Source organism: Rutilus rutilus (genome assembly GCF_951802725.1).
Source record: "Rutilus rutilus genome assembly, chromosome: 8".
NCBI lineage: Eukaryota > Metazoa > Chordata > Actinopteri > Cypriniformes > Leuciscidae > Rutilus > Rutilus rutilus.
In genome coordinates, this window is record NC_140222.1 from 22,936,342 (window position 1) to 22,949,777 (window position 13,436).

At 33.5% G+C, this 13,436-nt stretch overlaps 1 protein-coding gene across 13 annotated transcripts in view; it reads left to right on the forward strand.

Annotated features, from left to right (window-relative positions):
- r3hdm1 (R3H domain containing 1) overlaps positions 1 to 12,946 on the forward strand; it is a 44,648-nt gene extending 31,702 nt beyond the window's left edge. For 4 of the 13 annotated variants that reach the window (XM_084415632.1, XM_084415623.1, XM_084415631.1 and 1 more), the window contains 13 exons: positions 348 to 620; positions 798 to 958; positions 1,840 to 1,920; positions 3,612 to 3,854; positions 4,669 to 4,786; positions 6,971 to 7,125; positions 7,210 to 7,361; positions 7,509 to 7,612; positions 9,514 to 9,662; positions 9,746 to 9,893; positions 9,998 to 10,122; positions 10,269 to 10,353; positions 11,540 to 12,946. In XM_084415632.1, the coding sequence (XP_084271758.1) occupies positions 348 to 620; positions 798 to 958; positions 1,840 to 1,920; positions 3,612 to 3,854; positions 4,669 to 4,786; positions 6,971 to 7,125; positions 7,210 to 7,361; positions 7,509 to 7,612; positions 9,514 to 9,662; positions 9,746 to 9,893; positions 9,998 to 10,122; positions 10,269 to 10,353; positions 11,540 to 11,883 (2,138 nt within the window). In that variant the 3' untranslated portion in view covers positions 11,884 to 12,946. The remainder of the gene's footprint in view (positions 1 to 347; positions 621 to 797; positions 959 to 1,839; positions 1,921 to 3,611; positions 3,855 to 4,668; positions 4,787 to 6,970; positions 7,126 to 7,209; positions 7,362 to 7,508; positions 7,613 to 9,513; positions 9,663 to 9,745; positions 9,894 to 9,997; positions 10,123 to 10,268; positions 10,354 to 11,539) is intronic. The other 9 variants (XM_084415624.1, XM_084415626.1, XM_084415627.1 and 6 more) reach the window with 5 other exon arrangements.
- Positions 12,947 to 13,436: the final 490 nt, after the last annotated feature.

Below are 13,436 nucleotides of genomic sequence, written 5' to 3' on the forward strand. Positions count from 1 at the left end.
TCGAACAGAGGTGGCGACAAAGAGGAAAAACTACGGACTGCAGCTTTAACAAAAAATTTTATTTCATTAAAGAATAATAATAAATATTTTATCAAATTAATTAATAATAAAACAATTTAACTAAAGAATTCTGATTATTGAAAAGAATATCTGGAGGAAACATCACTAGATGTATCTTTTTTTTTTGGCATGATTTTTATTTGGACCACCATTCATGGTTCCGCTTCCTCTTTATGACATAATTTCCTGTCATATCTGTTTTTAGCCCCGCCCATCATCCCCTCTTCATTCATTTCCTCATCTCCCACCTGACAGTAAAAACTCTTTCGCTCTTCACCCTCCTTCAGGTTCAGACTCCTCTAGTAGCGTAGGTTCCTCTTCCGGGTCGCTCTCTCGGCCTGCTCAGCTGCCGTTACCCGCCCCCGTTGTTCCCCATCCCGGTCGGGGCTTCACCCCGGCGGCCCCTCTTCCGGCCGTGCCCATCGGGGGCAGCGCAACCGTCCCGGTCTCTCAGAGCGCAACTACTAACTCTAACATTAATACCAACGCTAGCTTCTACATCGTTCCTCTGGACACCACCGCCATCCCACCGGGCAGCGTTCTGCTCAATCCACAGACAGGTGGGTACTTCCTGAGTCCTGACCAACATTTACTTCAAACGATGGGGGTTACGCTGCGTATTCGACATACTAACTTTCCTTACTAATTCAGTGTTGCACGAATGAAGTAAAAATTGTAATGTAGCTGTTTTGCGCTAGTGTTTTTGTAACTGTTTGTATGGTTTTTGTCCCGCAAAGGTCAGCCTTTTGTTAACCCCGATGGCAGCCCGCTGATCTACAACCCTGCCATGACATCACAGCAGGGGCGGGGCCAGCAGCCCATGTCTCTCCCGCCCCCTCCTCCTCCGCCTCTTCCTCCTCCCCCTCAACCTCCGCCAGCCAATCACCTTCTTGCACAGGTCAGGAAAACAGATTTTACTATATAGTTTTTTTACTTTGTCTTATATTTTAATATTAAATATTTAAATAACTATTTTATATAATAATTTAGTTTAATTTGTCCCGTTTTGTTAAATAATATTTTTGTATTTAAATTATTTATTTAATTTAGTTATTTTTAGTAATTGTTTTCTTACTTTTTTTGGGGTAAGTTAAAATTTTCTTTTTAATAATATTTTTATTTACTTGTTATATTGTTTAATTTATCTTTTTAATTTGTAATTTACATTTATTTTAATTATTGTAGTTTTTCATAATATTTAAACAGTATTTAAATATATACAATTAAATAAATTTGTAATATATTCATCATCATATTGTTATTGGCCGTAGTGTAAAATAATTATCAGCTGTCACTATCTCTCATAACTGTAATATATCAGGCAAAATTATTCTTGTACAATTAAAAAAAAAAAAAACATTTTTTTTTTACATTTTTTTTATTTATTTTTTATTCTCACATGTAAAACTGTATACATTTTATCATATTGGTTATGGTTCATAGCTCAAAAAATAACATGGTATATATAAAAATAAAATATGGTATTTAATATGGTTTGGTAATAAATAGGCAGTTTTTTTTCACTGATATAATCTACATTCATCACATGAATTGTAATTTTGTCTTTTATCGGTTCATATTTCTTTATAATCAGAACATTGACATTGACAATGTTATTACTCTATGACGTGACTTCCGTTCTCATTCATTCTGCCCTTCCTTTTCCGTTCAGTGCTGTTTTGTTCTCTTTCTCTTTGTCGTTGTGGCCTGATCCCGTCGATCATCCTCTCTTCTTCTCTCCTTCTTCTTCTCTCTCTCTCTCTCTCGGTGTCTCTGCAGTCGTCTGCTCAGCCTGTGCAGTTTGCTGCGGTCTCTTGTCCTCCTCTCCTGCCTGCTGCTTTCACTCAACAATACACTGTGGTACTTCTCTCTTCCTTCACTATGTCCTTCGCTAAACTTCACTTTTCTCTTCCCTCGATTTATTAAAGAGGCCGTATCTTGGAAAGCATGGAAAGAATTTTTCGGTCCATTTGAAATAAAAGTTCAATATATGATAAACTCTTACACATTTAAAATGTTTTAAATAATTAATTAATTAATTATATTTTTATGTTTTCTGGTTGAATGTTGTTGTTCAATATACCCTAAAATACACAATTCTTGAACTTTATTTATTTTTTTATTTTTTTATTTAATAAGTGTATTTAATAATATATTTTAGACTTTTTTTTGTTTATTTGAAATAATTTCAAGATACAATACATTCATACCCTAATATTCACAACTCTTAAACTTTTAAAATCTTTTGTATTTAATGTATTTATTCATGTTTTCAATTATATGTTTTTATTTTATATTGAAAAATATTTATATTAATTTATATAATTTATACATTTATTTATTATTATTATTATTATTTTATTCAATTTTTCTTGTTCATTTGAAATGAGTTCAACTACGATACATACATGTTCACAGCTCTTAAACTTTCAAAAAGTGTTTAATTGTATTATATTTTACATAGTGTATTATTTTATATATTATATTTATTTATTCAGTTATCTATTAGATCTTTCTTGTTATTTTGAAACAAGTTAAATATACAATATAAATAAATATTATTACATATGGCCCCTTTAATGTTTTGTCCTATTTTTTTCTCCCTATTGTCTATTCTCTATTTTTCAGTCTTTAATTATTTTTTTCTTTGTTGTTTTTTTGGTTTGTCCCTGTTCTTCTCTTTAGTCATTTAAACCTTTTTTTTTTTTTTTTTGGTTTATTCATTTCCATTTTCTGTGGCATCCTGTGATCAGAAACTGGATGTCAAAAGAAACTCTGTTCCGTCAGTTTCATTGATGAATCTCTCCGAAGTTTCAAAACGAGCCCCATGTGATTTGTTGTACCCAGCGGAGCCTAATGACTGAATTGGGTCACTTCTGTCATATTTCTCACTGTGTGACCTGTTTCTACCAAATATAACACCCTCATTAACAAATTCAGACCACATGAATAATTAACCACACCAGATGTTGTTACTACTTTAATAAGAAGATGTCTGCCAGTGGTGATGTCCTGGAGGATGAGGGGCAGGACTTTGATCTGAGCTTAAAGTCCTCGCTGTGATGCCCTGGTTTAGTTTTTGATAGACTCCCATGATCTCATGACACCTTCAGCGTGTGTTCCACTTCAACTTTTACAAATATATCCCATTAAGTTGCGTAATCAAATGACGATGGACTCTTGGGTTTCAAATGAGAGAAATTGATTAGAAAAATGACCCAATTTTAATTTAGCATTTTTTTTTTATATATATGTTAAATTGTAAAATTGGACAATTGGTTAATATTATTTTTACCAACCCACAAGGCCTTGATTAAATAATTTAAAATAAATATTACATAAGTAGACAATGATTTCCTACATAGCTTTGTTATAGTCACACTTTTTTCTACATTTTACGTGTGTGTGTGTGTGTGTGTGTGTGTGTGTGTGTGTAAAATATCGAATAAAATCTTTTTTATCGTTTTTCTCAGATAATTGATTTGTAAAAAAATATTTGTTATAAAAGTGAATTTGAAACATTTTGTGTGTGTGTTTGTGCATTAAAACAGCAACAGGACGGTTTAAGTGCACAGTTCAGCCAGATGAATCTAGTTCGGCAGCCTTCAGGTGACGGTCCGGACCCCCACACGGGCCTCTACCCACAGTCCCTGGTGCTCCAGAACCATCCGCCCAGCAGCTACATGCTTCCTTCAACAGGACAGCCCATGAGCGGCCATCCCTACCCCCATCCCACACCCGTCAACCAACCCATCCTACAGCCACACGGATACATGCAGCAGCCCGTGCAGCAGGTATAGCCACACGCTTATGGTGCATTATACATCATTACTTTTAACTTAAGTAAAATATATACAGTATTTATATGTAAAATATGTACAAGAGTGTAAATTATAAAATGTCTATAATAGTACTTTTTTAACACATAATTAATTTTATAAAGGTAAATACCATTTATTATAAAATTAAATAACTACATTTTATAGCATTTGTTATATTTATATAGCAAAAGTTTTTTTTTAAATAAATTCATAAATGTAAAATATGTATTATAAAATCAGATTTTATAGTTTATAATTTTATTTAAAAAAAATTCATGTTTTACTTAATGTTTATTAAATTAAATAATTACTTTTATGTGTGTGTGTGTGTATATATATACACACACACAGTAACAAATAAAGGTATTGAACTTGAACTTGAACTATATATATATATATATATATATATATATATATATATATATATATATATTATATACATTTTATTTTTAATTTGTGAAAATTAAAATTGTAAAATAAGTATTAAATCACATTTAAAGTAATGTAGATTATAATATATTTTGTACTTTTTTCTTACATAATTGAATAAAATATGTAATTTAGTAGCTACATTTTAGACCATTTCTAAGAAAAAAATGAGTGTTTTTCAAATACACGTATAAATGTAGATCACATTTAAAATGTAGATAATAAAAAAAAAATTCTCACCTAATTTTTTACAATTAAATATTACATAAAAAAAAAAATATATATATATATATATATATAAGTCAAATGTATACCTGTGCAGCCAGAATAATCGGACATTAATGGTGTGTGTGTGCAGGTGTCGGCGTGTTACTGTGCTCCGGGTCAGTACTCGCACTCAAGCCAACACTACAGAGCAATGCCGCCGCTACACTACAGCGCCCCCCAGAGTCAGACACTGCCACCGCAACAGACAGGTACAAACACAGCTTCTACACACTCACTTTCTGTCCAAGTGTCAGCAGAAACAGGGCTTGGTGTCGCTGCGCTCTGATTGGAGCGCTGGGAGACGGGGCCGTGTCACTGTATGAGATTCGTAGTCATTCTCACAGTGAACCGGTCTCTTTTCCCAGCCCTCACTCCTCAACCTTTGACCTCTGAATTTTTGTTACCGAACATTGTCAATATATTCATAAATCACATTTAAATTCAACAGATCTTGAGCTAGAGAGCTGGACAGCAGAAAACCGACTAACTAACAATCAATAAATTATTGATTTATTACACAATTGCCATAGGCTATATTTATTACAAACAATAATAAATGTCACTTAAAGCTCTATTGATCACAAACAAGCAAAAATATTTATTTATATATATATATATATATATATATATATATATATATGTATATGTATATGTATATATATATATATATATATTCATAAAAAATATATATATTCATTAAAAATATATGAATTACCCAGTCACTAAAAGCTATATTCGTGATAATAATTAAATGAATAAAAACTAGTTATCCAGTCACCAAAAGCTATATTCATAACCTAGACTAAAACGATGCATTTTAGGAAAAAAGAAAAATATGAAATGATATAAGATAAACAAAATTAAATGTTAAACGTTACATTTATTGAATGTCAATTTTTGTCTCTGTTTCTGCAAGTGTATTTTTTGTGTTTCCAGAAACAAAAAAATTTTGAATAATTTATTTCAATAAATTATATTTCATTATTTTTAAATACTTGTGTTACAATTATGAATTTTTCCTAAGTATTTATGAATATTTAGCTAATTATTATCATACTAAGTATCAAGTGGCATAATTGCCATACATTTTTATTAGCATAGTGACTCAGAGGATCATAGCAGCAACCATGCAGAGCTGAGTGGGAACGATCACTTACATTTCCTCCTGAAAATTTCAAAACCTGGTTAGAAATTAAATTGGCTGAACCTGTAAGAAAAATGAACGAATTAAAGAAAGGATGCAGAGGTGGTATTTTAGTGTGTGTGTGACATTGAAAGAGCCCCTTTCACAAGCACTTGAGTGTGTGTGCGGGGCTTGTATGGTCGAAATCGACATGCTTTTATTCTCTTCACTTTGGCCTTGCAAGGGCAGGGAAAAATAGCCGCGCACTCGCTCACACACTCAGAGGAGGAACGAGCCGTCCCTTCATCCCTTCGTCTCTACTGGATCTGATGAGAGGAGTGAGAATCACTCACGTTTAAATGCTCTGTCAGTGTCCATCGTAAAGATCTCAATCTACACACAATCCCTACTAGACGTCTCTTAAAAAATTAATTATAGTTACTATTATTATTGATCATTACAAACGTGTGTGTGTGTGTGTATATATATATATATATATATATATATATATATATATATATGTGTGTGTGTGTGTTAATTCAGTGGTTGCAAATAAACTTTATTAAATTATATACATTTCTAAAATGAAATAATGTGAGACTATATTATACTATATGTAATTGCGATACAATAATATGACATACTTTTATTATATTATACAATTTATTATATTATTATTTTTTACAATCCAAAACTATATTAAATGTTTTTTCGATTTTTTCGATTTTTTTTTTTTAAATGGAGTATTAAAGTTACATTTTTAAATATTAAATATTACAATAATAATACTATTATGTATAAACTGATTATTATTAACATTATCAGTCTGGCTCATAGATATTAATTAGGTGACACAACATTTACTCAGACATCCTAACAGATTTGCTGGTAAATAACAGACTATTATTATTATTATCACCAACTATTTTGCAGACATCACAAACTTACATCTAATCTTCTCACTACTTGTGTTCGATGACACGGACTTCACTCGGCGACTCTTTTTCTAAGACTAAGACACGCATTAACGTCCATCTGTTCCCGCTCATTTCCACACCAGCCAGCGTCTTTTACTTCATTTCACTGATTTCAGTCTTTTCGTAATTAAACTGCGCATTTAAAAGTAGTTTACAGCTTTAATGTTGCATAAAACCCCTCTTTGTTCCTGCACTTTGTCCTGAATGTTTCACTTCCAGATGTTGTTTGTTCGTCGTTTGTCGGATTCGCTGTTGTTTATGCTAAAGAGTTGCTGTCGGAAATGTCATTTCAGGTTTCCAGACGGTCATGCCCGGTCAACCCCCCAGCTACCAGGGCATGATGGGAGTTCAGCAGACCCAGAACCAATCGCTGGTCGGCTCTCAGGGCGGAATGGCCAATCAGATTCAGAGCGTTATGGTGCAGTATCCCACAATGCCTCCGTATCAGGTCAGTGCTGCGTTTTGCAAATCTCATCATTTTTTTCCCCAGTACCTGGAGTGATTTTGAAGAAGTAACGCGTGCGTTTGGCAGGTGTCTATGCAGCAAGGTTCTCAGAGCGTTCAGCAGGCAGCCTATCAGCAACAGATCATGCTGCAGGGACAGACCAATCAAGCGCCAGCGCCCTCCGGCAACATGCAGGTGTATTACAGCATGCTGCCGCCAACACAACACTCTAGCATCAGGTAACACGCACATGTCGATGCATTTAAAAGTGAATATTTGCTTTCAACCAATCGGATTGAGGCATCACTTATTTGATTGGGCCTCTAGTGTGTCTCATGCGAACTTCCTGTTTGTGTGTGTGTGTGTGTGTGCGCGCGTGTGTACAGCTCAGCCGTTGGCTTCCTCCCGCCGCCGGGTTCAGAACAGATGTCGTTTCCCCGAGTGCCCTCCCCCTGCAGCTCTCAGCCAATCACAGGCCAGCAGTGCACAGGTATCATAGCCGCTTTCAGTGTACAACTATCCATAATGGTGCAAATTTTTATATATATATATAAAATAATAATAATTAAAAACAAAGTTTTCCCGCCTTAACGCTCCAAACCAAGTTGAGCGTCTTAACCGACTAGCTTATAGCAGGTTATTTTTGGTGTATTTTGGGCAAATTTTGGTACATAATCAACACTAAATTGTATATTCATATTATATTTCTAAATTAAATGACTTTATCAAAAAATAAATTGTAAAATATTATTATTATTATTATTATTATTATTTCAAAATGTTAAATGTAAATGGGTTTTTTTTATTGTGAAAACTCAAACTCGCCTCTAAAGCTCAGTGTCATTTACTAACTAACGGCAGTTTTTTTTAATTAGATATTAAGTCTTCGTACATCTCTCGGTTAATAAGTTGAGTGCATAATGAGCTTTGAGCAGTTTATTTCTCATTTTCAAAATGTTTTACTTAGCTGTTTAATTAAATGTTGTTTACAATTCTGCTTTCTTCCTGTGCCTTACGGGCGTTTGTGAAGAGTTCATCACACGTTTCAGAAGCTGTGAGAAGACTCTGTTTATTTGAATAAACCTCAGTGTTAATGAACGCTCAGCTAGTGTGTGTGTGTGTGTGTGTAGATGAGGTGATGATTATGTTGCTGAAGAAGAGGGTGTTTTTAATGAGGAAGAGGCGAGACCCCACACACTCTTTGACCTTTCACTGTTTAATAAAGCGCTTTAATTGGCCTGTGTGTGTGTGTAGTGGTACATTTCATTTTTGCCTGCTGTCGAATAATTCAGTAGCAAGCAGTGTATTTTCAACGCCACTGATTAATATATATGTCTGCTATAGTGAAGCTGTACAGTTCTAAAGGTTAATAAGAATAAGTGTGTGTGTGTGTGTGTGTGTGTGTGTGTGTGTGTGTGTGTGTGTGTGTGTGTGTGTGTGTGTGTGTGTGTGTGTGTGTGTGTGTGATGGTACTATATTAGATCTGATTAGATTAGAACGATGTTAAAAATAATTGAGAATAATGTGACGTCTACAAGTTTTAATAAGTCGTTTGACTAATGGTTAACTTTAATCAAAATTAATAGTGAATTTTATTTGTGTGTGTATATATATATATATATATATATATATATATATATATATATATATATATATATATATATATAAATAAATAAATAAATAAAAATATAAATGAATATTTATTATGTATTATTATATATAATATAATTAATAATATAAGAATTATGCTACTATGTGTGCAATAGTACTATATAAGACAAAAATATTACAAATAATAGAGAACAATGTGGTGTCTAAATGTTTTAATGAGTCTGTTTGAAAGTATCAGTATTCATAGAAAAATGTATTCATATTAATATTTATTAAATAGTTTAATATTTTAATAATTTACATATTGATTAAAAAAAAATTTACACATTATATATGTATTATAAAATTAAACATTTGTATTTTATTGCAATCTGTAATTTAGATTATTATTAAAACCATTTTAAAACCATTACTGTTTTCATGTATATTTTTACAATCCATAATTTATATTAAAACTGTGTGTGTGTGTGTGTGTGTATATATATATATATATATATATACTTTAATTAATAAAAGTAATACATTTTAATACCATTTATGTTTTTTTTAATCACAATTTATAATTTAAGAGTAGATATTTAGTATTAAATGTAAGTAGTTAAACGAATGTGTGCGTGTATATATATCTATATATAGATATGCATATCTTATATTTTCTGTCTTCTATTTAAATTATACATATTATATATTTAAATACATATAATCACTTCTGATTTCCAGTCAAACACTTGTGGTTTAAGTGTGTAGTGAAATCTGCTGAATCTGTGCTGTGATTTCCAGCAGTGCCTCCGCCGCCCCCTCCTGGTGGAGTGGTGATGATGCAGTTGAGCCTTCCTCACAGCCAGCAGCCGAGAGCCCCGTCTCCACCGCACTGGAAACAAAACCGCTACTACAAGCCCAGCGATCTTCCCCCACCGGACACCACGCAGGTACAAACATCTGCATCAGATCCCATGTGACGTCACTCTCACGTGACGCAACACACATGACCTCTCACTCTCTCGCTTTTTAGAATAATCAGCAGCAGCTGCTAAGCCCCTCCCCATCTCCGGTGCAATCTCCTGGTCCTGCCCATCTGGTCAATCTGAAGGGTCCTCGTCCTGGCCACGCCCCCTATCCCATCATGCCCCAGTTTTCCCGCCCTTACGCTCCAGGCCAAGGTGAGCCAATCCGAGTGAATCTAATCCGATTAGCTAATAGCTTTTGGTACATTCTGTTATATATGGTGTGAGTTTAGATAACGTTGGTGTTGGTGTGTTCACAGGTGATGGCAGGTATCCTCCTCTGATTGGGCAGCCGCTCCAGTATAACCCTCCCATCAGACCCCCACTAATGCACGGCTCTCATGTGGTCAACCACCACCATCATCATCATCTTCATCACCACCAGGTTGAACACACACACACACACACACTGCTCTCACACTGAGGTGATCTAACAACATTAATGTGCGTCATCTTCATCCCCATCGTCATGTTAAACACGGGAGTTTCTTGTTGTTCACACACATCAGCTCACGTTCGGCTCTTTCTCAGGGTCCTGTGGGTATCCGGCACGGCGTGCGCAGTCGAAGACCCCCAAAGAAATCACTGTCTACTGACATGAGCACTGGAGAAACGGGTACGAAAACATGAATTATGAAAATACAGATTAATATTCAGTTAAGTATTGATAAACTTTGATAAATTGTGATGATTAGTCTGATCGCTGAAATACAATTTTGAAATACAATACAATTATGGGGACCAAAAAATGTCGGGATAAATACATAAATCCTGGTTGGAGCAAATCCTATTTGCGTACTCTTATGTGTAAACAAAAAAAAATTGCAATATATATAAAATGTTTTATATATATATATATGTGTATATATATATATATATATATGTATATATATATATATATATATATATATATATATATATATATATATATATATATATATATATATATATATATATATATATATGTATATATATATATATATATATATATATATGTATATATATATATATATATATATATATACACATATATATATATAAATATATATATGTATATATATATATATATATATATATATATATATATATATATAAATATATATATGTATATATATATATATATATATATATATGTATATGTATATATGTATGTATACATATACATATGCATATACATATACATATACATACACGTGTATATATGTGTGTATATATATATATATATACACATACATACACACATACATACATATATATACACATACATACACACATACATACACACATACATACATACATACATACATACATACACACACACACACACACACACACACACACACACACACACATATATGTTTTCTTGCTATAGTTTAGAAAATGGTAATAAAATATGACAAGAATTTAAGAGTTATCAAACCAGTTGATATTTCACTGGTTTTGGCCATCCTTCTGTTAGACTGTTTCATTTAAAAGGTCGCATTAGCAATTAAAGAAAAAACACTTAAGCAAAACATGGTCAGGTAAAAGTGTCTGAATAATTTTTGGTCCCAAATTTGTATACATTTTACTGGTAGTCCACTGTATGAAGAATTTTTGGGTATAATATGTCACAGTTTACTTTATAAAGCTATCCTCACTTACATAAATGAACTATAGTGTCCAAAAAAATACAAAATTATATCTGGTGTCTGAATAATTTTTGGGTTGACTGTATATAAAATCCTATATGTATGCATGCATCACTATGAGTTTTAGTATACACAATCAGTTTTTCAGTAACATTCTTTTTGTGCGTCCAGACATGGGCCGTGTTTTTGAGGTGACGGACCTTCCGGCTGGCATCACTCGAGTGGAAGCGAACTGTTTACTGGCAGAACTGAGCAAAGTTGGCGCTCTCATAAAATGGCTGCCCGAAACCCCGTCCCCCAACCAATCAGAGGGAGCGGACGTTACGAACTCTGACCCTCCCAAACCTCCCCCTCACGACCTGGCGTCCACGTACACCATCCTGGCCTTGTTCCCGTCGAAGTACGCGGCGCAAAGTGCGCTTCAAAAACTCAACAGCACCATCACCAAATTCAAACTGAGAACTAGCAGGGGACATAATGAACAGCACACGCTCGCCAGATCCAGCTCTCAGTGAGGCCACGCCCCTTCCCCCTCTCTCCACCAATCACCACCATTGCCTCAGGCTCACTTCCTGCCATTTCAGTCACACGCCTTCCTGGTTTTGTTTGTTTGTTTGTTTGTTTTTTGCACCACTATGGCTTGATCCAAACGGGTTTGTTACTTTCGAATGGGGTTTTCACGTTAGTTTGTTTAAAAAAAAAAAAAAAAAAGAGAACATTTCGAATGTTGTAGTTGAATTGTTCTTTCACGGTTTCAGGCGAATTTGAATTATCTAGCTTTGTTATTTAAAAGAAACCAAAACGAAGGCAAAATAAGATGTTTGGCTTATTTTTATTCTTTTTTTTTGTTGTTCATTTTGAATAGATCAGGATTGCAAAACTGAAACCGGAGGATGTTGTTTGTGGGGTTTTTATCGCAAATGTCACGAAACGCATCATATTGTTCGTACGAATTTTTTGGCCATTTTTTTGTTAAACGAATGGAAACAAGCAACCAAACATGTTACAACTGACCCATGAACTTAAAGACGGGACACAAGGGAACACTTCGACCTGTGCCTTTAAAGAGGGACGCGTTGTTTACGCTGAACAAAGACTAAGCCAGAAAAACAACGTCCAAAAATGCGTAATTTATACTGTAGCCGAATCCAAATAAGCCAGTCTTTTTTTTCCTTCGGCCGAGTGCCAGTTTTTGGCTCTCCAGAATGTGGACTGAGTGTTTTTGAATTTTTAACTTAATTTAAACGTTGATGGAAACGGCGCAGTGGCCAAACGGAAGGTTTTATCGCTTTCTTTCTCATTACCTGTCTTTGGGGCGACGGACAACAGTCCATTTATGGGTTTTTAGATTTATTATCCTATTAAAAGTCACTGGAATAAAGGTTTGCACTCTCTCTCTCTCTCTCTCTCTCTCTCTCTCTCTCACATCTTTCCCCTCTTCTCTTTAATGCGTTTTTTTTTCTCTTATTTTATTTTTGTTTGCGAGATGTGTGGACTATGAAAGGCTGTAAAATGTTTGCTGGAGCAAGTTGTTTTTATCTCAGTTTGAAACCAATAAATGTTTACACATAAAGGTTTTTTCCATGTCCTAAATGTTTTTATTGACTATAAAAGTCCAATTGGATTGACGACTTTAAAGAGGTGGAGGGGGGGGGGAATGAAATATATTTGTATATTGTATAAAACAATATCTATAGATATTTTTTTATATTTATTTCAAATATGTTTCATAATTACATTGAAATTAAATCTTATATACATTTAAAATGAAAAATATATATATTTATGTTATTGATTACATAAAGTATATTTTATGAATTTTAATTATATACTATTTAAGTTGTAGACTACATTAAAGAAGAATACATTGTGTAATGAAACTTGCTTAAAATTACAGTGCTATTATGGTGCATTGTGGGTATTGTGTCTTAGGTCTAAGATGGTGCAACTAATTCCATGTCAAAACTAAACTCTTTTGGCATATTGAGTTTCCTGTTAAATTGAAAACGACCAAATCAAAACAGGTGAAATATGAAGAATCACATGTGTGTTTCTTGACGTTTAAAGG